Here is a 24,279-nt window from a genome sequence, read left to right as displayed (position 1 = left end):
GCAGGACTGACCGGAAACACAGCCTCACCTGCAGTAACGGTCACTGTCACTAGTCATATTCTGTATTTATCCTCCCCCCTCTCTCTCCCAGTGCTCATGATCTGCTTATGAAATATGCATCAGGCTCTTCCTGTTGTACAGTGCTGCTCCAGCTGCACACAGCCTCCTCCTCCAGTCCGTGTTTTTGCTGCTGCTGTGTGCCTGCTGTCAATGAACATCCAGCGCGTCCTCTCGGCTTTATTCCTCTACGTGTTTCCATCGCTCCGCCTCTTCTTCCTATCTGGATTTTTTCCCCTCCTCTCTCTCTCTCTCTTTCTCCCCCTCTCTCTCTATCTCCCTCCCTCTCTCTCTCTCTCTCTCTCTCTCTCTCTCTCTCATTGCATCCATTTTTGTGCATTTAAGAAATCTCCAAGAATTACCAACCTGGAGGAAAGCGAGCTAACCAGAGTGACAGAGGAGGGTTACGGACTCCCCCAAAACGAAAACAAAACAAGGACCGGGCACCTTTTTCCTTCCTTTATTCCACCATGCGAGTGAAACCTTTCTAAAGGATGGCAGCGATGGGTTAGACAGGATTTAACATGACTGCAAAATAAAAGGCAAGAGTTGGTTGCTTTTTTTTTTTCTTCTTCTACTTTTCTACCCCTGGATGGATGGATGGATGGAGGCTTGTGTTGGGAATACCTGAAGGTTGTAGCCTGCAGCCTGTGCGCTCCTGCTTCCTTTAAGGGCGTCTGTTTTCTGATCTCACAGATATTTTCATGTGTAAATGTGGTGCTTTCAGCCTGCAACAGCTTGAGTGTGCAGGCACCGCTCACCCCGGCTGCAGCGTATCTGATAACTCCATTATGAGCATTTAATAGATGAGGATGAAGCCTGTAATTAATATTTTGACGCTTTTACTCCTGCAGCGCGGTGTTACTGTGTGCATGATACTCCCTCCATGCCGCCTCTGAGAGTCTCACGGTGCCTGGGAGCGAAACCCCCCCCCCCCCCCCCCCCCTTTTCACCGCCAATTTGAATTGTGACAGCATGAAATGTGAACATGAATATCGTCCTGCTGCTGCTGCTTGACGGTGCTTTTCTCGTTTATTTGTAGCCACTGTGTGTAAAAGATGTCTGCTCCACACGGGCCCCGGGGCGGCCCTGGCCCTGCTGCTGCTGCTGCCGCCGCTGCTGCTGCCTCAGCGGCCGGCGCCATGCCGGAGATGCCGGACCTCAGCCACCTCACCGAGGATGAGAGGAAGATCATCCTCGGTGTCATGGACCGACAGAAGAAGGAGGAAGCGAAGGAACAGTCGATGCTAAAGTAAGAGAAAGGCGGTTGTGGAGGGAGCTGTCGGGGCTGTCAATAGCCTAACCCCGGGTGTTTGTGGGCTGTTATTACAGTGTGTGTGTCTGTAATTGTCTCTCTGTGAGATGCTGGTGGATCATGTTGCCTCTTGACATCCAAGCCAGAGCTTGAATAGTCGACCACTAGCCGACAGGACCAAGGTGAGCTGGGGTTGCCGCTTCTCGACTCCCCCCCCCCTCTTTTTTCATACACTTTATTTGAATGGCTGAGTATCGTGTTTTATAATGCGGCACACACTCCAACCTCTTTTTTTTTTCTCTCCCCCCCTCACTTTGTTGGAGCTGTAGCGGTACTATAATGGGCAGGGTTAGCAGCAACGGGCGCCATTTTCACGTAAAAAGCACGCCAAATTGCTTAACCTTTCCCCGCGAACGTCACCGAGATTACACAATATGACACTGGAAGGATCATTTAAGGTGTCCTTTGTGGCGATGGCGCACGCGGGGTGTGTGTGATTTCAGCGTTAGAGTCTCCCGTCGTCCCCTTCCTCCCCCTCCTCCTCCCCCCACCCTCACCCCTCACCCCCCTGCTCCTCTTGTGTACAGATGTCGCTCGGAGCTGTTTCAGCACCACGGCGCTGTCCACTGTAGGGTTTTAGTTTTTAAGGTGGACCGGGACTGTTACCGCCATCATCGCTCTAACCTTTGCCGTGTGAGCCATAACTCTAGCTTTTTATGGGGGAATATTACACTCTGCCGTATTGCCCCGGTCGTTAAAGCACACTCAGTTGATGTATTGTTAATTAAAAATTTGGTTTGGCCTTCTTTGGAGAGCCGGGCTAATGAGAGGAGAAGGATTTCGGGGCGGGGGCCCTTAAATGTACCCATCCTGTTGATTTCCTTGTAGTTTTCCTCCTTCAATGAAGATGATGCACATGCCTGCATGCTCAGTAGTGTTTGGACTGTTTTATTGGAAATTCAGCTTAAATATTTGGCCACGTCTCAGGCGATAACTGATGAGTAAGAGTGTGTCTATCCAAATTTCTGCTAAGAGATCACTGGCAGGCTTTACTGTTGCTGCAGCCTCACAGCATGGCTGGTGACATTAGTGTAAGAGATGTGCACGACTGTCACTGGGAGCTTTCTAGAGGCATTAGAGCTCGTTGTTTTCCATCATCAGGTAAATGATTTCAACATGGCAGCATTCCTAATGGAGGGAAAGTTGTGCAATCCCAACCAAGTGCTGCTGCATGATAAACATGACTCATGTACTCCAAGACACGGCTACCTCAGCCGCTGCGGTGCGTGCTGTGTGAATCATCCAGGCCTTTTCCGCCTTCTCCCTGCTTTCACTACCCCCAACCCCTTCTCCTCCCCAATAGCTGAGTGTTTTTCCCCATTTCTCTTTCTCTGAGGTAAAGGGGATTGTCAGTTTTAGTCACTCTTTAGCCTGACAGTGATGTCAAAGCCTTGTCATGACTGAGCATGGGCAGAAGAGGCCTCTTCTTTGAGGAGGGACATGACTGACTGACTGACTGACTGACTGTCTCACCATAATGTTAGGTAACTCTGATTGCAGGCCACACAAGCTGAAAGCATACAAGACATGGGGCAGTCAAAGAGGCCTTTGTATCGATTGCTTGTGTGCTGATTTGCATAAGAATTATGTTTCCAGCATGGCTTCTCTCCTGCATGCCTTGGTTACCTGGGGTTTTATCTCGCCAGCAGGCCTGTACTGCAGATGCTTAGGAGCTGACTAAAGACACAGAGTTAATATTAAGGGATGTCTGCCACCATTTTGTTGTGTTTTAGAAGACCCCATGACCCATTTTGGCCTTGAAAGTAAAGTTTTCTTTCAGTATTTCACACAGCAGTTTTCCTGTGTTCTCTCTATATGTACAAGGTGACTCATCATGAGTCATCAAAACAGTAAATCCCCACTTTCTTTACCTATGAATCACACAAGCACAACATATCCTAAAGCAGCGTTAATATGCTCAGCACTGGCATAGGTGCAACTGCAGTGGATTAACTTGTCATTGGATGCTCGGTAGCGTTTAATGTCGGAAGCAAACACCCACACTGCAACATCCAACCCTATAGCCCGTGCGTCTGCGCTGTCACAGTCACGGTCCAATCCCGCAGCGGCTTGGACGGCTTTTCGGGAAAGTGGCAGTTTGAACATCGAAGTGTGTAATCTAACAGAGGGAATCCTGGGAGGATGGAGGGATGGAGAGGAGAGAGAGAAGCCTCCAGCTGCAGGGCTTGCCAACTTGCTGTCATCTCACTGGAGGTGCTACAGAGAGCGTGGATGGAAATCCAGAGCTGCTGACTCGCATGTAATTAGCTACTCTCTCTTAGCCTGCTCATTCTTAGCCGGCCTGTACGTGTGTGTGTATGCAGGAGATGTGTTGCACCAACGAGGATCCTTTTCCTTAAGTCCGTTAGGCGGCGCTCTACATATCTATAGCTCGTTCGTAGAAATCTGTCCTAGAAAGCTCATCAAAGCTGCAGTCGCAGAGTTCAGCTCAGAATCTTAACAGAAACATGTACAATTAAGCATGGCTCCAGGTGCATTTGTTCCATTAAACTGACTACACTGGAGCTACCCTAGCTTCCCATGCATCAGTGAGTCTCTGAGCAGTACAGTAATGATGGTCATGGGACCCCCACCCCCACCCACCCAGACGCTGTGTATCCTACAGGCAGGCATCAGCTGCCTGTGATGGGGTGACCCACAGAACGCCCGGGGCTCCACTTCTCCTTTCTCCCTGTTCCTCCAGCCCTCTGGGGCTGCTTCCTGGTTCTGCTTGGTGGCTAGGAGAGGGGAGCAGGAGGGGGTAGTAATGTTCTCCATCCTAACTCCTCTACCCTCTAACGCTTTGTCATTGTTTCTGTGTCTCTGGCTGCATATTGTGTTACCTGTATTATGAGTGCAGGAGCTGATATTGAAGCTCACACTTTACTATCTCAGCACAGAAAGAAGGTGGAGCTTTGACCTCTAGGTGACCAGCATCATAACACACATCTACTCACATCCCAGTAAATATCCACGCCCCTCCTCTTCCTTGTGACAGTGTTCGACTGGGGGGACTGTGTCAATCGCTCAGGGACCTCCTTTGACAGTGCTAATTATACTGGCTGCCTCGTAGAAGGGACTCCCACTGAGATGCAGCTATTCCCGGGCTCTGAGGTGTCTGCTGCTCTGCCATATATTTGGGCACCCCCATTTGTGTTGCACACAATGAATGATGCCCCAAGTCCCCATTGTATATCCTGTATCTAGAGGCTTTATCTCTGAGATCTCAGAGAACATTTTTTTTAAAGACTCCCATCTGGGATTATTGTTGTCACAGGGACCCCAGCATTGAAAATATTAGTGGGCGTTTTTTCGTATTTATTTTCGTATTGAGTTTTACAGTATTTCACCCAGAATGCAACTTCATATAATCTCTTTATTACACCCTCCCATGCCTGGAAACACTTTTTTTTGTAGCACATGTCTTTCAATTTGCAGTAATATTTTCCCAGGCCCAGAGTATTACTCTTCATAATGAGTCAGCTGATGTGTAGAGTTGCTGTGTTGCCCTTTTAATTTTAGCCCAATATCCCAGCTCTATTTCGAATATTACTTTGCTGCTATGTACACTGTTACAGTGTAACTATTTACAGCACTCCATCATCTCTGTTTACACTATACTGCACCCTGGGAGGTAATAGTGATGAGAATCTACAAGATATTCATTATTTGATTTGGACATTACATTATGACTGGAGCTGAATTGTTTACACGACTAATTAAAGAGTTAAGAGCTAGAAATCTTATTTTAGGGACCCTAATTTAAAATCACCTGTTTCTTTATGACCAGTGCACTTTGATTGACCCGTCCATTAACAGTTCTTTCCACCCGGATTTGGAAAGTAAAACATGTGCCTGGTTAGCATGTAGCACAGCTATGGTGAAAGGTGTGTAGGGGGGTTGGTGTGTGTGTTCAGCATGAAGAGCATTGACCTAGAATTAGCTTTGATTGATCACATCCCATTTCCTTTTTCTGTTCCCCCCCCCTCCCTCTCCCTTCCCCCACCACGACTGCACACTCACACACCTCGTCCCCCCTGTCCTGGTCATTTATCTGATAGTGCTAGAGAGCTCAGTGTACCAGCTGGGGTTAGAGCTACAGCGAGGCCCCTGTGTCCCTGGAGGCCATACAGTAGGATCTCAGTCCCTCTGAGAGCAGTGGTAGTGTGCACACACGTTACAGTGGACTAAGCATACAAATTTCAATGTTATTATATGTGTTCATTAATGTTAAGACTTTCTGGGCACTGTGAGCGACCGAAAACTGAGACCGTAGCTTAATAGAGATGAAGTGACCACAGCTTAACCTGGCAACACAAAGAAAACACACTGTGTAAGCTCTGCAAACAAGGGCCACGGGCACAGCGACACTTCCTGGTGCTCTGAAGGAGCCAATTCTGTTCCAAAATCAAAGCCATAAGCAGGGCAACGTGAGAAAACCACTGAAACAACACTTGAAACTGTACCAGGCTCCTTCAAGATGTAATTACATCTGTGTAACGTAGTATAACATGCGATATGCTGTTGCATACAGTACAGTGTGGTAATATAGTGTAGTTTTCTAAATGATTATACTTCCATTGTACAACCTGCTGTAGCAATACTGTACTTAGTCATGTTCATGCCAATAAAGCATGTTTGAATTTAAAGAGAGAGAGAGAGAGAGAGAGACCTATGGTTGTGAAATGAGGCGAGGCAATGCTCAGAAGCTTCCCACTGGACAATATACAGTATACACACACACACTCTCTCTCTCCCTGCCTTCCTCTTGTTCCCTTAGCTCACTCACCCATGCTCACTCGCCTTCCCATGCAAAGAGCAGATTCTGTCATGAGCGTTGGTTCCAGAGACTCCCATCCCCCATCACTTTCCCCTAGGGAGAGAGGGAGGGAGAGGGAGAGGGAGAGAGAGAAAGTGGAAGACTGGATGCTGTCTTGACTCTATAAAGCAGAAAGCACGCCAAATGAATACATCATCATGCCAATTAAAGTAACAATGTGTTTTGGTTCTGGGAGGTTGGCGTGTTATCAAGTAGTTTGGCTCAGCTGGACGGGGAAATCTGGTTAGAACACAGTCGCCGTCGTTAAAATGATATATAATATATGAGATTATATATTTACAAGTTGCTCGTAAGCGGTGCTATAATGGGAGTGAAGTTACGTTACTCCAGTGTCGAGGTCCTTTGGTGCTCTCCTGTCCATCTGTCTATATAAACATTTCAGTCATTAACCTATTGTATCTGTCAGATTGCCTCCAGCCTTGTACTTGTATGTGCTCTTCTTCTCTCTTCATTTGCCTTTTCTGTGTTGTCCTGTAGTATACACCTCTGCAGCTGGCTGAAAGTGTCTGAATGTAGCTAACTATGCTACAGATTTGCCTTGGCTGAGGCACAGTGTTGCTATTTTCTGTGTAGGCTAATGTTATTTTTCTTGTGGTTAACAAATTCCATGAGCCATTACTGTGTTAGCGTGTCTCTCAGTACTTGTTGGCTTCATTGCCCTGTCTATGGCACTCAGACACAAGCCCACACCACAAGGCAGATAAAGCTTTTACCGCTAACATGTTAGCTAACAGAGACCTACTTACACATCCAGTAGCATTCATCTGCAGTTGTATCTCTGGCCATCCACCGTCAAGTGTCAGTCTAGCACTGTTTTCGTCCACACCATCTACTGAGAAAAGTTCCTGTTTCCTTTAGCTAGCTTAAAACTCTACTGTGTGTGTACTAGCTAGCTGCTAACTTTGTGAGGCTGCCATGTAGTGCTGGGCAGGTGGAGTAACAAGTTTTTCACGGCTAACATGTTAGCAAACAGTTGACTGCTTACACATCAAGTTGCATTAATTTGAATTTTCTTGCAAAGTGGTGGATGCAAGTTAAATATCCAGCTATTGAGAAATATAATGTTTCCTTTAGCTTGCTAACCGCTCTGCTGTGTTTGGTAACTAGCTGCTAACTTTGTAAGAGTGCCATTAGGTGCTGGGCAGGTAGTGTGCAGCGGGTTTATCAGAGACTTTTTTGTGCAATACGAGGAGACAGAGGTTGATGAGAGTGGTGAGACTGATGCTAAAATGCTGCGTGACTGCAGGGTGGTGTGATAATCCTCACCTTTCACATGACACATAGCCATTTGAACAATTGTCCATTTGAACATATTGATTTCTGCAGATTTAAAACGGCTGGGTTATTTCAGCTGGGAGTGGTAATTTTAGCTAACATCACTCAAACAGGAGTAAATATGCATTTGTTGGGGACTATTTTTAGGACAGCGTATGTGTGATTGGCTCAAAATAAACTACAGTGCTTACGTTCAGGTTAATAAAAGAACATGTCACCAAGTACCAAGAGCAGTGTGACTCATTGATGTATTTTTAATAGTTTTTGGATAGTACGGCTCCACGTCACAGAGGAGGTTCAATCAGGCCAGCAAAACTTGTTACTAGGATCAATTGTCAAGTGTCAGTTTTGTTTGTTTTCTGGGGTAATCTGAAGAGCGGAGAGGACACGCGAGGATAAGTCGAGATAGAAGAGAAAAGGGAGACAAGAGGGCAGGACAAGAGGAGAGTGTAGGGCAGGTTAGCATGGGAGAGAGGAGAGGAAATGAGAAGGGACGGGAGGACAGGAAAGGAGAAGAGAACATCAGAGAGAAAATGAGAGGAGAGACATTGACGTCTGAGATGCTATCAGGTCTCGTTGCTGATATGACAGCCTCAGTCCTCATTGACAGAGCAATCAGCCTGCCATCTCCCATAGCCTGCTATTCTCTGGCGTGGCACACAGCACAGCATCGGGGCTCTATTGTCTCTCAGGGCTTTGTTCTAAATAACATCTGCATTTGTCAGCATAGGTTTTATTCTCTTCTGGGCTTTTATCCCTCAAACAAAGTTTGAAGGGATTTTCCTGCCCCTGGCTGCGCAGTTTGAAATGCCCTTGGCGAAACATGACAGTGGGAAAATATTTTAGAATGAAAAGTAGGTTGTGGTAAGTAGCAAAAGTGATGTTGCGTATTTATAGCAATGTATAATAAAGTGCACACTGCGGCACAAGGCGATCCCTTTTTGCTGTATGTGTTAAATAATTAGTCAACAGTGCCTTAAGCTGCTGCAAGTTTTTGATAATTAACTGACTTTAGGCGGTTAATGTTGAAATCATAAGCAGATACCTTGTATATTGAGGTCAGCAGTTCAAACCTCCAGCTCCATGGTTCGTACTCCAGCTTGCATATGAAAAAGTATTTAAAAAATGTGATCCAGTGGCTTACCTTCCCCAGATGATTGCGACATTAGTGACTAGTGATCCTGGACTGAGTCCGAACAGAACCACAGCTCCAGCACTAGAACATCTGGCCTGTCGTTACATAAGCCTCCCAGCATGCTGTGCAGAGAGTGGCCTCATTGAGACAATGCGATACAAACGCAGATAGAGCTGAACGGTCGCTTATGAAGGGGAAAACAGAAAAAAGGAGACGAATAGAAAACGCAAAAAGGTAGCCTGAGCCAACGAGGGCACTGAGAGTGGAAATGTGAGAGCGAAAGGCACTGAGAAGGGGCCACTTTATCACTTTTATTGCCCATCCCCCGTCCCCATCCACCCTGAGTAGAGTCAATGTAGAGGAAGATATACAGCATCTGACCCTCTGAGGGAAGCCTAGTGCTTCTGAGGAACATATGTGCCTGCTATAGAGTAGCTGGCAGCGTTGATGTTAAATGTGTCTGTAAAAACCGTGGGATACTGTGACGTCACAGTTGAGACAAATCCAGCACAGCACACTCACGGCCTCGACGCTACACACACTAATTGAGGGAACATGTTTGTCAGTGATTTTTCAAAGTGTAAAGGCCGTGGGACAGGTGCTGTGTCAGTGTAGATACTACGGATGGGGAGGTGTGGTGACTTCTCTCTCCCCTGTCACATTCCCTCAGGGTTTGTTTTATGATTGTTGAACCCTGAAAGGTCAGAGAAAAAAAAGACATCTCTCCACTCCGTATGGCAGAGTACTCAAATTATCCAGGTTTTCATTCTGACTAGGATACACCAGTTAGTTGTTACGCTGTGGATGATGTGTGAATCAGCTAAATCAGTCACAAACATGTGACACAGGGTCTGCTGTACAACAGTCAGCTCTAGATTTGTGTCCGTGTAGCAGAAGAGAGAAACGGACATACCTGGATAGAGAAGGACAGTTACGAGGCTGGTCAATGGCCAGTTACCAAAGGTGGAACGTGGCACCAGGTCAACTCAAGCTGATTGCACTCAAAGCGCAAGAACCCTCATGCTGTTAGTTGGACTATTAATAGTGGAGACATTCAGCTTTTCTGCAGTGGCCGGCAAGCAGCCAGGCATCTAAGCAGGCAGCAAGGCCTGGGGTCATTTAGGCGTTCAAGAGAGCCAGGCAGCAAGGCAAAGAAGCTGATAGGGCAAACTCTAACCACCAGTAAGACGGAAGACCTCCTCATGAAGAGAGAATAGATTCAGTCAATCAACAGAGCTGATGAAAGAGCAATGCCATTGATAAATTAATTCTCAATTCCTTCAGCCAATCAGCAATGTAGGAATCAGTTGCACTCAAACCTCTCCCTTTACAGGCTAGTCTCCCTCTCCCACGTGCACGCCTCCCGGCAACACAGCTACACCATAAAGACATGTAAATAACATCGGAGATATTACTTTGCCAACTTGGTAGAAAAATAGTCACTTGCTTCGGCAGACCTCACATTCTTCCCCTTGGAATTACATGTCATCACCTATGTGAGGCTAACTTAGCGTCGGGCAACAGACGCTCTGCCATTTTCTCTTTTGGTCAGCTCGCCCAGCTGTTGGTGTTGTTGCCTTGGCTATGCACTTCCATGAATTTTGGGGGCATAGCTTCTTAAGGTGTACTGAAGGGAGCAGTGTATTTGTTGGCTGTTTGCTTTAGGAAAGAAATTACTTAGTTTTTGTTATGAGTTCCTTTTTTTAACCTCTTTTTTGCCATTTATTATTACAGTTTGCATTGTGATATCTCATCCCACTTTACTAAAATCAATTACCTCACTCTTTGTGGCTTTTTCTGCATGCTCACTTATTACCTTGTTGTTCAATATCTACAGCAAGTTGTAGCAAATGTATCCCACAAAACTCTGCAGAAATTTTGTTATTTGTTGGTTCACTTATGAACAATTTGTCATGATGTGTCACAGCTAAGCAGGCTAGGGGCATTCAAATAGAACTAGAGTGCAAACGTGGTAGTTTGTGAGGTGACAGAAGAAAGTCAGACTTCGAGACTCGCAGTTAACAAGCTTGCTGTTGAATATTAAATGAAAAAATAAAGAAATGATGTTACAATTTGGGAAATGGGATGGGTTAATAGCTATCTTTTTAGGAAAAACTGCTCAAAGAGCAGTTGGAGTTTAGCTAAGCATAACATACAGACAGGAAGCAGGCGGACACAGCTAGCCTGGCTCTTTTAAAAGTGTAATCATTCCACCTAACAGCTCATTAATTAATATGTTATCTTGTTTGTTTAATCTATACACGAACAGAAATATAAGCTGTCAGTTTAGGATTTTAATCATAGACGAAACTGGGCTGTTTTTTCCTCCCTGGTTGCAGTCTTTATGGTAAGCTAATATCCTGCTAGCTCTAGCTTTATATGGTGTATACAGACAATAAAGGCAGAGCGGTGTGTATCTTCTCATATAGCTCTTGTAAAGACAGCAACAAAATGCATTTCCCGCAATGTTGAACTATTATTTCATGTTCAGTTCAACTGCTAACACGGTCACAGCTGCTGAACTAACATCCTTTTAGCACATTAGCTCAAGTTAATGTTGCTGCTTCTGAAGGAGTTCTTAAGTTTTCAGACACAACTCTAGTAAAGTTAGACTCACCCCAGAATGCTTGCTCATACATTTCATATGGGCCACCTTAATAAGTCCTATTTTTGGTAAAGTAACACCCAAAATAAGCTAGTTTTCACATTGCAGATCCTTAAAAAGGAAACACAACGCAGCTCAGACCTTTGTTTGGTATTTTGTCCTAGATTTTGACCCTGTATTGAGAGACTAAACAGAAAGGTGTGTTGGATAAAGGCCTAAAATGTGGATTATGGTGACATGTTTCTCATTTCAATGATGAAATAATGAGGTACGTGGGTGTAAGAACTGCTGCTAAACCTGAATGAATGTTAAAACAGGCAATAAAATGACCTGTTAAAAGTCCCACCCCCCAGATGCCCCACTCTGTGTGTGAGCCGGTATATTTACTAACGGTAGTTTACACAGGGCGCTCTAATCTTTCCTTCCCTGCGTGTGTTTGTGTGTCTGTTCTGCTCATTCAAGACTCAGCTGGTCGGAGCAGGTGCAAGCTGGTGACTCAAACACGTGCACGCTGCCTAGCCGGTCCTTCTAATACGCCTTTGTGTGGCCCAAAAACTCAAACCATCCTGCGCTTTCTATAAACAAATGCAGCCTCCCCGTATTCATCCGACACGCGCACACAGACGTAGTACACTCTCAATGAAACGCCCACACACTCGCACACATTAGCTCCGTAGAGGCCTCACAACCAGACAGTAGAATTTATTATGTAATGATTGGTGCAGTGATTCTGAAACTTTACATTTGCTTATGCAATCCCTGCTCACATCAGAAGATACAATAAGTAACCATACTATGTATTTTTTGATAATGATCTGAACCTGCTTACTTTATTTTTTTTTTAGATCATTTATTTCCTGTTGCCCTGCACGTTATTTATATTCTCACTTTTATTGCTGTCTAGTGCCATCATAATTCCCCCCCTTGTCTGTCTGAATTGCTTATTGTTGTCAGAGGTCTGGCAGGGATCAGTAGTTTGATGTTTAGTAGCATTACACTGCTTTACATGTACAGTAGATGCTGCTGTAGGTAGATTACAGAGGCAGCCGACTGACATAAATAAGGGAGGATAAAGAGCAGCCGTTATCATAACGTCACTAATGCAGCCGTGGCCCTTATATAAGCCCACTGTTTGAACCTTACACACAGGCGCTGCCATGTAACCTACACTAGGACATACTGTACAGCGTATAGACCACTGCTCACACTGCCTAGGGCTGAAGGTGGCTTTGTGGGAGCTTTAAATGCATTATTCCACGGATTCATAATTCACGGTTGCTCGGTTTTTGTAGTCTTGCGTGTTCTACAGTATCTGCCGTGAAAATAACAGTGAGGAGGCCTGTTTTTCATCCCCATCATCTGACACTGATCAGGACAGAGACACAGAGAGGCGATGTTGTGATCCCGGGATCGTGCTCCTCGACCGAAGTCTGATGGAGGATCTCCCGCTAATCCCTTAATATCACTCGTCCCACTGAGATACTGCCGCCATCGCCATGGTGATGCTGAGATGGCCTGGATGTGTAGTAGTGGAACGAGGAAGGAGGGTGGGGATGGAGGGGGGTGGGGTGGGGTGTTTGCTGCTCACAACCTTAGAAATCCTCCTTTGTGAAACATAAATACAATCATTTGAAGGAGTATCTCAAGGCAGGAAATGCAGGCATTTAAAGTCACCAGGCATCAGGCCATGAGGAGGAGGAGGAGGAGGAGGGGCGGGGTGCAGGGTTGGCTCTGTTTGCTGTAGACGGCGAGTAAAAGCTGGTCGCCTTATCCCCGAGTGGGCGGCTGCTTGGATGGTTGGTTGGCTGGTCGGCTTTAAATCTGTGCGGAGAGGCGACTAATGCAAGGGAATCCTTTGATTTGGGATTTTACAGCAGCCAAAGTCAAACAGATCTCGCCGCCATCTGACAGATGTTGAGAGACAGCGAGTTCAAGTTAATTTAAGTCGTACAGTATTGTGGTCACAGCTGTTTATTTGGCTGAACGTGCCGATCTTTAAAGCCCCTATGGTCTTGTGTAGTCTACGCAGTGTATGATAACTTCACGGGGTAACGGATAGCACAGTTCCAGGATGCGTAACATCATTAGGCAGCAATATTTCAGCACAGTGATGGGTGTGACCTGTTTGCGGTGAGGTGATATCACATTGCCCCCGTGCTCGTCTGCCTGTGTACACTGTATGCAGTTTAGTTAAGCAAGCTAATAGTGACGTGCTGTAGCGTTGAATTGGGACAGGAAGGAGTAGAGCAGGCCGGGCCAACAATAGGCAGGGTATCTATTACCTCTCTATTGTTAGCCATGGCCGGGCTATTATTATAGCCCAGAGTGAGACACAGACAGCTGACTGCAGTTTCAGTACAGCCCGCCTACTGCTCGCAGACAGGAACAACAACATCATCGAGAGGTTTTTTTGTATGTGGCGCTGATGGGAGTTGAGCTGAGGGCGAGGTTTGGATAGCGACAGAGAATTGGAAATATGATCATGTTAGGGCTGCAAGTAACAATTACTTTCATTATCGATTGATCTGGCGAGTATTTTGATGATGAATTGATTAATCTTTAGTCTATGAAATGTGCTGTGTATGATGTGTGTAAGTGTATGATAAATGCCCAAAGTGATGTCTTCACATTGCTTCTTTTGTCCAGCTTACAGTCCAAAACCTTGAGACTCTTTATTTACTATCACGACTGACAAAGAAAAGCAGCAAAATGTGTGGCATTTTTGCTTGAAAAATGACTTCAACAATTAATTGCTGATCAAAATAGTAGGCAATCATCACTAATTCTACCACCATTTACTTTCTTTAGCTGATGCTCTTATTTCTTTTAGATCAGACCTGAGATGTTCCTCTTACAAGTCTCTCACTAAAGAGACCAAGAGCAAAGTCTGAAACTAGGCTTTTGCTGACTATGCGACTGGAAATAATACGGCAATAGCAAGACCGGACAGAATTGGTGCTCGAGGAGTGGCTTGATGCTGCACCGTGTGTAGTAAAGGGTTAGAGGAGGACATGGAGCTGCATTCAGCCATCTCTGTCTGGCTATTGGAGCTAGAGATCGGGCTAACGCAGAGGGCGGTGACCTAGCCGTGGTGGCGTTGGGGCTCAGTTTCTAGAGTATTCCCGGTGGAGCTGTTGAGCCATGTATGGGAGGAGTTGTGACGTTGGCATGGGACAATGTCAGCTGCCAAGAAAGTGCTGATCACAGCCAGAATAAAATGTATCTGTGTCAGGATGAATAAAGTGGGCTGACAGGAGAAGCAACCAAGCATTCACATACAGAGAGAGACATGTGCGTACACACACCATTACCAAAGCAAACAAGCACATATGTGCAAGAACACAAACGTGGTGTATCACTGCCTGTGACTCGTATAGTTGATATGTTTCCACTGTACAATAAACTCTGTATTAAAATGAATATTGTGCATATGTTTCCTGTAAGCCTTGCATGGAAATACACTTGTGAATGTGTGGGCTGCTGGGTGATTAGCTGACTCTTTGCCACTTGGAAATCTCTCAGGAGGGGAGATATGGAGCAGCTCAATTGAATCCTGGCAGGTAATCTAAGGAAACAGATGGATTTTAGTTATATTTGGCAGCAGATTAGCCACTTCCCCGTTGCTCAGAAAATCTGCTGTTGCCAACTCTTGTTTGACAATCTGAATATTAGTCCTTGGTCAGGAGGTCTGGCTTGTGCGCTGTTAGATTGCCTATTCTGATGAGTGTGCCCTGCGGATTCAATCCTATCTGTGCTTTCTAAGGCCCAGCTGTGGTAGCTGGCCAACCCCTCCACACCGAGGCGCCTGCCCTCTCACCGTCCCTCCTGCCCTGCCTATCGCGCTGTGCCAGCGCCCCGTGCCAGAGGAAGTTATCAGCGCTCTATCCCCTGCCCCTAATCCTCTCTGAGGTGGAGAGAAAGTGTTAAGTAGCACTTCTTCTGGCATTTATTGGAGAGGTAGAGTGAACAGGTGTCTCAAGTCCTAATCGTCTGTCTTTAAATGAGCTGCTATTTTTAGTGCGCTCTCTCCTTTTCTTGGAGATTTGCAGGGGATGTACAGTAGAGGTGGTACAATGGGAGATTTCTGTTTTATATATCCTGCAGGGGTAATGCTGACACAGTCTTACACCTTGCATGTTGATTTTTCTTATGTGCTTTGGTGGAGTACAGTCACACATTTGTTTAAGGTGGTTGGAGTTTCTGCTTGATTTTTACAGTGATTTCATTTCATTCATATTATTTTATTACAACTATCCACCATCTCTTCCCCATCTCCTTTTTCAGTGGCGCCTCCACATTTCTGACATGTCTTTACAAATACCCACAACATGGGTATTATTACACACTGTATACTAGAGAAACATTGATTTATTGGCTGAACATCAGTATTGGACAATAGTCACCTTGTTGACTGCTATCGCCCCGTCAGCAAGTAAGATGACATTCACCAATAGCAGTGGCAGATGTATATCTGTTGTGTCACATCAGATTGCCATCAGGTTGTAAGGCTATGTAAGTGCTGAGACAGCACATAACACAAATAAGATGATGAAGCATGACACAGGACCAAAGTGCTAAAAGTTAATATAACTTATTTCCATAATTGTGCTAACCTTCCCCAAATCATGTTAACAATAAACACTGGTGTGCCAGAATTAAAAGTTGTTACATGCAGATTTGATTATAGTAGATATTAGTCATTGTTTCATTGTCATACGTAACTTGTAGTCTGACTCGTTTAAGTGTGCCATTGGCTATGGACAATGCTATGGACATAAACAAGCTAGCAGTTGTTACCTCATCTTCAGGAGGGATTTAGCCATTTGAAAGGCAGGACTGGCCTCCCTACGTGCAAACCCGGTATTTTGGATAGGCACTGTCGCTGCATCCTTGTTTTAGCGCCACCCAAGACCATTGTGATTGGTTTAAAGAAGTACAAACAAGTCTGAGTGTTTTCCCCCCAAACCAGAAAGAGAATGGATCCAGCCAGACCTTCTACAGTGCTGACACAGCACTTTGGAGATAGGTCTGGCAATAAGAGACTCAATAACTTACAATCAATATTAGGAAAGGTTTTAGGTTTTTTTCTACTTAAATTAAAAAAAAAGTTTTTGACAAGAGCAGAATACAGCAGACCCACAGCCTCCACGGAGAGATTCCTCTGTAGTCCACTCGCCTGTGAGTGAGTTCTGACAGACATTAACCTCATCTCCTGGCAGTACTGACTGGCTGGGATGGTGTTAATGATGTATGTAGTTGGTATTTACCCACTGAGCCAGATTACTCCCTTATGATCCAATTATCACTCAGTCTGTAGTGGACTCCGAGGGCCTGCAGGGTCACTGCTTAGCCATGAGATCCTCTATTACAGATTTTCTACTTAAGAGTCGATGCCAAGACGAGTCTGCGTCTCACTGTCTGTTTAAACTTCCAAGCATTGTGGGATGCCAATTTATTACACTAAAATCATTTCAGGAGGCATTTGGAACATTTCATTGTAGCATCTCTGCTGTGACGTGCTGTCAGTCTGACTTACACTCTGCAAGACAGTTCTGCAAAAAAAAACATAGATAGATCTACAGTGGCGGCACCTTCATCTCAATCCAACTGGGCTGCACAGAAGCCTGCATTCATGTTTCAGAGGATATTTAGCTGCTGAGTTGAAGGCCATGTTGGGGCTTGTTTTCTTCTGCTCATGGTAATCAGTGAAAAGTCACACTTTCCCCCGAGGAGAGCGCTGCTACTGCACATCTGACCACGTCCCTCCTGTTATTAACTGTTAAACCAACATCTTGCTGACTATCGGGAAGGAAACAGAAAGGTAGTGCATCAGTTTGCTCAAAGACAGGATTAGAGGAAGAGAGAGAGAGAGAAAGACCTCAGAGTGACTGGTTGGGCTTGCCCGGCACACTTTGGGCAGGGGAGGTGGTGTAATTGGAAAGTAATTACGCCTTGGGTGGCATGTGTGGAGGCTCAGTACAGTGTGACAGAGAGTCCTGTGTGTGGGTCTGCTGTTAGTGCCTAAAGTGAACAGAAATAGATAGCTATTGTTGATCTACTGCCAGCAAAGTGATGGAAATGCTTTTTTATGTCAGTTTTGACATTGATAGCTGCTGTCTGCATCATCTTCTGGCGGTGGCTCCTTAATATCAATTTCTGAAAAGGTTGATTTTTGTTCGTCTGTCCTATAGAGATTGAATGTTGTCTGAAAGATATTAAAAACACATCAGTGAGCCACATTAGGGGACACATTCCTTCAATGTAACCTTAAAATAAACATAGGCACTGTGCAGTAGTTAATTCTCAGTTAATGTCACAATGGCGCGGTAAATACTCGCAAACAAACCAAATGTGTATTCATTTATGGCTGAAAATACTAATACACTGTAATACAAGCAGGCAGAACAACACATTGTTGGGGCTTTTTAATGGAATTTATTGATAGTAAGAAAAGACGCTTCACTCACACATAGATACATTTAAATAGATAACTATCATTATGAAGATAAAATAGATAAAGCATCATTATCTAGGAAATTCATTTAGCTAATAGCAAAGAGGTGTGGTAGCTATTGTGAGGCATATTCCTGTCAGAAGAGCTAATAGGTTGTTCAGCTTAGCATTTCCAAGGTATATCACTTCTTTCTATAGATGCACCATGACATTCACCAAAGCCTCCGTCATTTGTCAAGTGATTTAACAATCAGTACCTAAATGATTTTAGCCGGGCTTCTGTTTCTGCTGCCCATCAGAATTATTTGTGATGCACATGAAGCTGCTGCTGGACCTGCTGTGGTGCATGTAACATGTTGCTAACCTTGTTCTGGGTGTGTGAGAATGTGATGATTCAGGGATCGTTGTGCAGCTGTCACATTAATGTATTTCTCTTGACACAAAGGAGTAGCAGTTTATGGGTGAAAAAGAGACACTGCAGAGTTTAGAAGGAGGTATGTTTTAATCATCCTCCTCTCCTCTCCTCTCCTCTCCTCTCCTCTCCTCTCCTCTCCTCTCCTCTCCTCTCCTCTCCTCTCCTCTCCTCTCCTCTCCTCTGATATATTCAGAGGGCTCAGATTAATTAAATCTCTGGGATCTTCCTAAAATGTTCAGGTCCTCGTGACAGCCCGCTGTGTAACAGTCCTGCTGTCTGTACAGAAGGAGCTGAACAATCCAGCTCTCCGAAGGATCTCGTTCCCATCTGAGTTGAATGAAAGCCTCAAGAGAGCCATGTATTTTGGTATCACAGCATGCAAATTTTCAGAATTCAAGTATTTCTTGAAGGTGCGATGCATGAGCTACAACTAGATTTCTGATTTTGTCAGCACTTTGGTTCAGCAGTGTAAATAGAAAAGTCCAGGGCATGGACAGCAATGATGTGCTTTACCTCTCATTGATGTTTGTTGTGTTCTTCTCCTCCATCATGGTGGCTGTCACAGCTGCTCACACAAACTGTACCCAGTATCTGTGGGGTTACTGGTGTTACTGGTTCATGCCTCAGCTCCTGTACAAGTGCGACTTTTTACAAAGGTACACCCATCTGGTGGCAGGCAGCTTTGACAAGCTTTCATGTGCTGCAAATTTTTTCAGCTGCTGTTGTGTATAATATTTATAGTAACAAATTGACAATAAAGACTAAGAAGAAGACATCAGACCATGGCCTTAAACCGTGTTGTTACATGGGCTTTTATGCAGTTACTTTAAGGATTCATTTATTATTTTGCAGCTAGAAATTCTCGGCCTCATTGAATTATAATAATAGTAATTATAATTTGTTTAGAAAATGCCAAACATTTAGAAGAAAAATTAAATTAAAATGTCCTAAAGCCCAAGGTGATGATCAGATTGACCAAAAGTCCAAACAAACATTAATTCCTAGGTTAGGACACAAAAAGCACATGTTACAAGTTAAAAAACAAACAAACAAGATAATTAATTGTTTTTCTAAAATACAGTTATACTGAACTTGATGCCTGTGTTCTAGCTGTTTTGGAATCAGGGTTGTAATAAGCTGATACCAGCAAATGTTTGGCATTCTGCCTTGAAAACTGACTCAACTGATAAATCTATTACCACAGTAGGCCTAGCTGCTGATATATTCCCTGTCAGTTGGCTAATTGATTCATCGCCTCATTGTTTGAGCCTGAGTTTGTAGACACAACCACAGAAATAACAATTCAGTTTCACTCATTTTATTATCCTCATCTCTCTTCTTTTATCTGTTGCTATTTTCTGTTGCATCATTTTCAAAAGACATCATACAGCAGCACAGAAACTGAATCGAAGTCTCTTAAAATTATAACAAAAAGTAACTTGTTGTTACACATTCCCTCAGAGAACTCCAGGAATCTAGATCTTAGAATCTTAAGCAGCACATCTGTCCACTAGAGAGCAGTGTAGCATCAGTCATTGCCAGGCCTGGCTGCTTCGCTATGCAAAGTCAGTGAAGCAGAGAAGGTTGAAACCCAAATACAGAACAAAATAACAACAGAGACTAAAAATAACAGCAGCATGTGGCTGAATAACACTTATTAGACTGCCATTCTCATACAAAAAAGCAAGGAGAAGAGAGGTGGATGTGCTCTACACAAACCCTTCCCTAACTCTGTACCAGTGTGTGTTTGTTATTTTGTGTGTTAGGGGAGTTCATTGGAAGTAGAGTGCAGGTTAAAGAGAAGGAAAACAGAGACTGTATCTGCCCTGCACACCTGCTCAGCAGCCAGGACACTGAATACGTCACATGTGACATTTTACACTCACTCATTTTGCGGCCCCATGTCAAACAATACACTGCGCCCTCGCACTCACATAGGCACACGTAACAGTACAGTACACGCATGGATATGGGTGCACTCACAGTGGATGCATAGACTGACACTCACACACACACACACTGTGTCCGGCAGCCGTCCAGGCAAGCAGGCAGGCAGCAGGCTCGATCAGATAAATATGAGGCTTGTAATGCGACCACAGAGACGGGGCTGATGGGATCAATAAAGAACGGCGCTGCAGGTCATCGGGAGAACACAGCGAGAGGATAAATATGGACTGGCTCATCGGAAAACAGAGCAGCGAGACTGATGGGTACACAGGACTATATCTTCTCTCGTGTGTTCTCTCAGCCATCTGACACAGATCAGACAGACAGATTTCTCACTCTGGTGTGCTCGAGCTAAAGTAGACTGTTGGGAGGCTTCTCTGCTGTGTTCTGAGGCTCTGCATGACTTTTAGCCTCTGTGTTTGTTTGGGAGTTGAATGGCATCCACTTAGTGTACACAGTGAGAGTAATCTGAAGGATTGGGTTTTTATTTGATGGAATATAGTTTTCAGTAGACATTTATTCATTTTCCAATATATTTTGTCAATGAATTCTTCACTATTAGCTGTAGTGTACACAGTAACTCTACTCTGAGGAGCTACTTACTGTCTTTAGTGGAGAGTTTTAGTATCACATGGTGTGAAAGTTGTTTCAGAGGCTTTTCAGTTCCAGCAACAACAAAGTTCTGGAGGCAAAATGTCGTCATTTTGGTTTAATTTGCTGCTTTAAGCTTCCCAGGTGTTAAACTTTGCAGCTTCTCTGTGTTTTTATCATTCTAATTGAATATCTTTGGGTTTTGGACTGTTATCTGAGCAAAACTGGCAAACTGACCTTGAGCCCTGGGAAATTGTGATGTGCAGTTTCTTCACTATTTCCCAAACAGTGAATTGATTATTTAAAAAGAATTATTTGATTAACCAATAATGAAAATAATCATAAGCTGCTGCCCCAAAACAAAGCCTGAATACTGGTGTTTGTATGAGTATGAGAAGACTCAGGAAGATTAGCTAATGTTTTGCTGTGTCTTGGTCACAAACAGACAAAATCCAATTAACACATTCCATTTCACACAGCTATATAAAGCTGATGATGTGCTTTACATCAGTGGCAATAAGGTGTGTGAAATTCTGTCTTGTGATTCTCGGTTGCAACTGGTCTCTGTTCTGCTTATGGTGACATCTGCTCTCCGAAACCAGGAGAGAGCGGCTACACTGGCAGCTTCAGCGTTCGATGGTGTACAAATGCTAGACAGTCATGTGGTGGTTGTTATGTGTGTGTTTCAGTGCTGGTTGGACAGTCTTGGTTGTTCTGGGTACACCTGCTTTCACCCGATGAATGTGTGATGTAAAGACTATCTGTGTTTAGTGGTGCTGTATATGAGTCTGTAAGGTTACTTAATAGATAAAAGTCTATGTCCCAAACATGCATCTCTGTGTATATTGTATAAAGTCCTTAAACTACTTCCATTCATCAAATCAAATCAAGATATGATCAAGTGCTATCCTGTTTTCTGATGACTTCATTTTAAAGGGTCAGTTCACCCAAATTATAAAGACAAATTCTCACTTCCTGTTATGGTATCTTGCCATTTAGATAGTTTTGTTTTTACTTGCACTGGGTTTAAGACATCCACCTCTGTTATTTCTTCTGCTACACAAATAAAATGGAGGTAAATTGAATTTCTCTTGTGGTGCTCACAGGATTTGAGATTTCGACTTGTACTTCCATTGAAAATAACCAATACTGAGATCTGTGGGTTGTCCAGACTAATCAAGACATTGTTTGTGGAGAGGATGTGTTTTGGATAATTTTGTTAAAGTGCCATTTTCCAATGCTTAGAGCTCCAAAAGTCAAAAGTCAAAAAGTGAGAAGATACTGTATGTCTTTTTATGAACATGTGAGATGATCATTCAGTGGCATACTATGCAGGATTTTCCTAAAAAAACAATGTAAAGTCGATACAAGTAATTAATCTCGGCTATCACTTATGACCCACTAGAAGTGTGAGGCACTGTGTGTGTCTACAGAGCCCTCTGCCTGTATTTTCCTACATTTTTAGTGTTTTTGTTGTGTTCTGGACATTTCTGGGCATCAAACTCGAAGCAGTGGTGTGTAGCCCTCAGTCAGTAGCAGCATGTAGCGACCAGCTTACATCGCTGTCTACCTCTCTCCTCTGCTCTCTGGCTGTCACGGTTGCGTAAAGGACTGCAGGTCGGTGTTTCCGTTTGACCGAGGGTGTGGTGGGGATGACCTAGACACATGCAGAGCAGAGAGGCAAACAGCGAACGGGGTGAAGCGTACACTTTGGCTGCACTCACACAATTTCCAGAGGGTTGTGCAGAGGTGTGCTAACGTAACCAATTAGAAAAATAATGTTTTATTTCTCTGCTTCACTGCTTTGTTCTCGCTAACACCGCCTCGCTTGTTGAGCCCGGCAGGAGTGGCCAACTTTAAATGATGGTGTGTGTGTGTGTAAACAGTAACTGACAAATCCTGCACAGTATGCCTTTAACCCTAGTTTAAAACTTTACTTTCACATGAGCTGTACTGCAGCCAGCTATTTAGATGGTGCATTAACAGCCATGAGATCAGTCTTAATGGACTCTAATCAAGCATGTGTAGCTCGGCTTAGTTGAACTTTACACAGAGTGAGCTGCTGCTCCCGTCCTCACCTTCTGATGCAGCTCAGCGTGCAATTCAAGGCAGTGCTCACTCAGAGGTAACTCAGCTGGACTGCTCTGCTCGCTGGATACTCTGAGCTTGTGTGTGGCTGTATATCTGGGCTCATATTAATTATGAATTTCTCTAAAAAGAAAACTCTGAGTGCTGAATAGAAACTTGCTGTTGCAGGTGGACTGACACTCTGGATCCACCACCATGAAAAGTAATGTTTGTCCATGCCAGCACATACAGTATGAGGAGGGTGTTACTCACAGGAAGCAGTTATTCTTAAGTTTAAGTTGGTTCAAATCACTTACTTTATGTCATCTTTAAAGTCATTGTGAATGTTCATTTTCTTCATGTTGTTTACCTCATTACCATTGTCATGTTCATCAAAGCATCATCTATAATATCCTGAATATTATTCATATTATAGTCGCAGTATTATTTGTGTCATACACATCTTCAGTGATATCAGTTGTGTCAGTATGTTGTGTCTTTTAGATTGCTTTCCTCATCTCTTTATGTTCTGTATGCACTGAGCTGTGCACACCTTTTTATTTTTTTTATATTTTAGGATCAAAGAAGAACCAAAGCCTCAGCCGGCACAGTAAGTAAACTGCATTACCCAGAGTGCTCTAGGCTTTGACACTTCTTCCTGTCAGTCGGTGCTGTGTGCTTCATGTGGCTTTTTCTCCTCTTTGTCCGGGAGGAAAATGAAAGAAATGTCACTAATGTCATGGAAAGCCGCTGTGGATGCACAGTGGCATTGTATTTGTGAAAAACACACAGTGAGTAGTCATTGACAAGATTGTTGAATTCTGTGCTGCACACTAAACAGCCGACTTCCATGACATCAATGACAACAGCTTTTCCTTTCTACCAGCTTTGTTATAGCCAGGTCCCCAAACCCCTTTCCCCTTGTCCCTGGTCTCTAACTGGCTGTCCATTCTCATCCAGTGTGTCATCTGCACTCTGATTGGCTTGTGCAGCCTTGTTATTCTGTCACAAATGTGGACTAGATGCACCTGCCCCGCTCTACTGTACTGTAGCTGCATTTTGACTCAATCCACCTGTAGGTCGAACCAGTCTGATAACCCGACCCTGTTGCACCACCAGGCTGGAATAAATGACACTCCTGTTACCCTCAGCTGAGCGTTTGATGCAGCTCTCATTTCCATTGGCTGTAGAGCTTTCCTGCTTCTTCTCTCCTTCCCTCTACTGTACACCTGTTTGTCTCATCTCTCGCTCTCCTTCAGTCTTTCTCTCTGTATTTCTGACACTGTGTCTGGTTGTCAATGTTCCACTAAACGCCGCTCTGCCCGTGTCCCGGCCTTCTCCTCTCTCTGCGCTGGTTGTAGTGAATGTCCCTGCTATTGTTCACTTCTTAGAATCTGACCTGCCTCCTAAAAAAACGCTTTCAGGACAGATTGTTTTCCCCCTTGATGACTCACTGCGATGTTCCAGTCACACTTTGCTTATTTGAACAGGTGGTTTAGTGGGATCACTGAGCTGGTAAATAACGTCCTTCAGCCCCAGCTAAAGTCCCAAAATGACAAGGAGCCAGAGCCAGACGCGT

The 24,279-nt window shown here is 44.3% G+C and overlaps 1 protein-coding gene across 1 annotated transcript in view; it reads left to right on the top strand.

Annotated features, from left to right (window-relative positions):
- Positions 1 to 1,115: 1,115 nt before the first annotated feature.
- The window catches only part of rims2a (regulating synaptic membrane exocytosis 2a), a 148,266-nt gene continuing 125,102 nt past the window's right edge, over positions 1,116 to 24,279 (top strand). The window contains 3 exon segments of the mRNA XM_073485080.1: positions 1,116 to 1,309; positions 23,278 to 23,310; positions 24,191 to 24,277. Coding sequence (XP_073341181.1) covers positions 1,116 to 1,309; positions 23,278 to 23,310; positions 24,191 to 24,277 — 314 coding nt within the window.

The sequence above is a fragment of the Pagrus major genome, chromosome 17, assembly GCF_040436345.1.
Source record: "Pagrus major chromosome 17, Pma_NU_1.0".
Lineage (NCBI taxonomy): Eukaryota > Metazoa > Chordata > Actinopteri > Spariformes > Sparidae > Pagrus > Pagrus major.
This window is presented reverse-complemented; position numbering and strand designations above follow the sequence as displayed.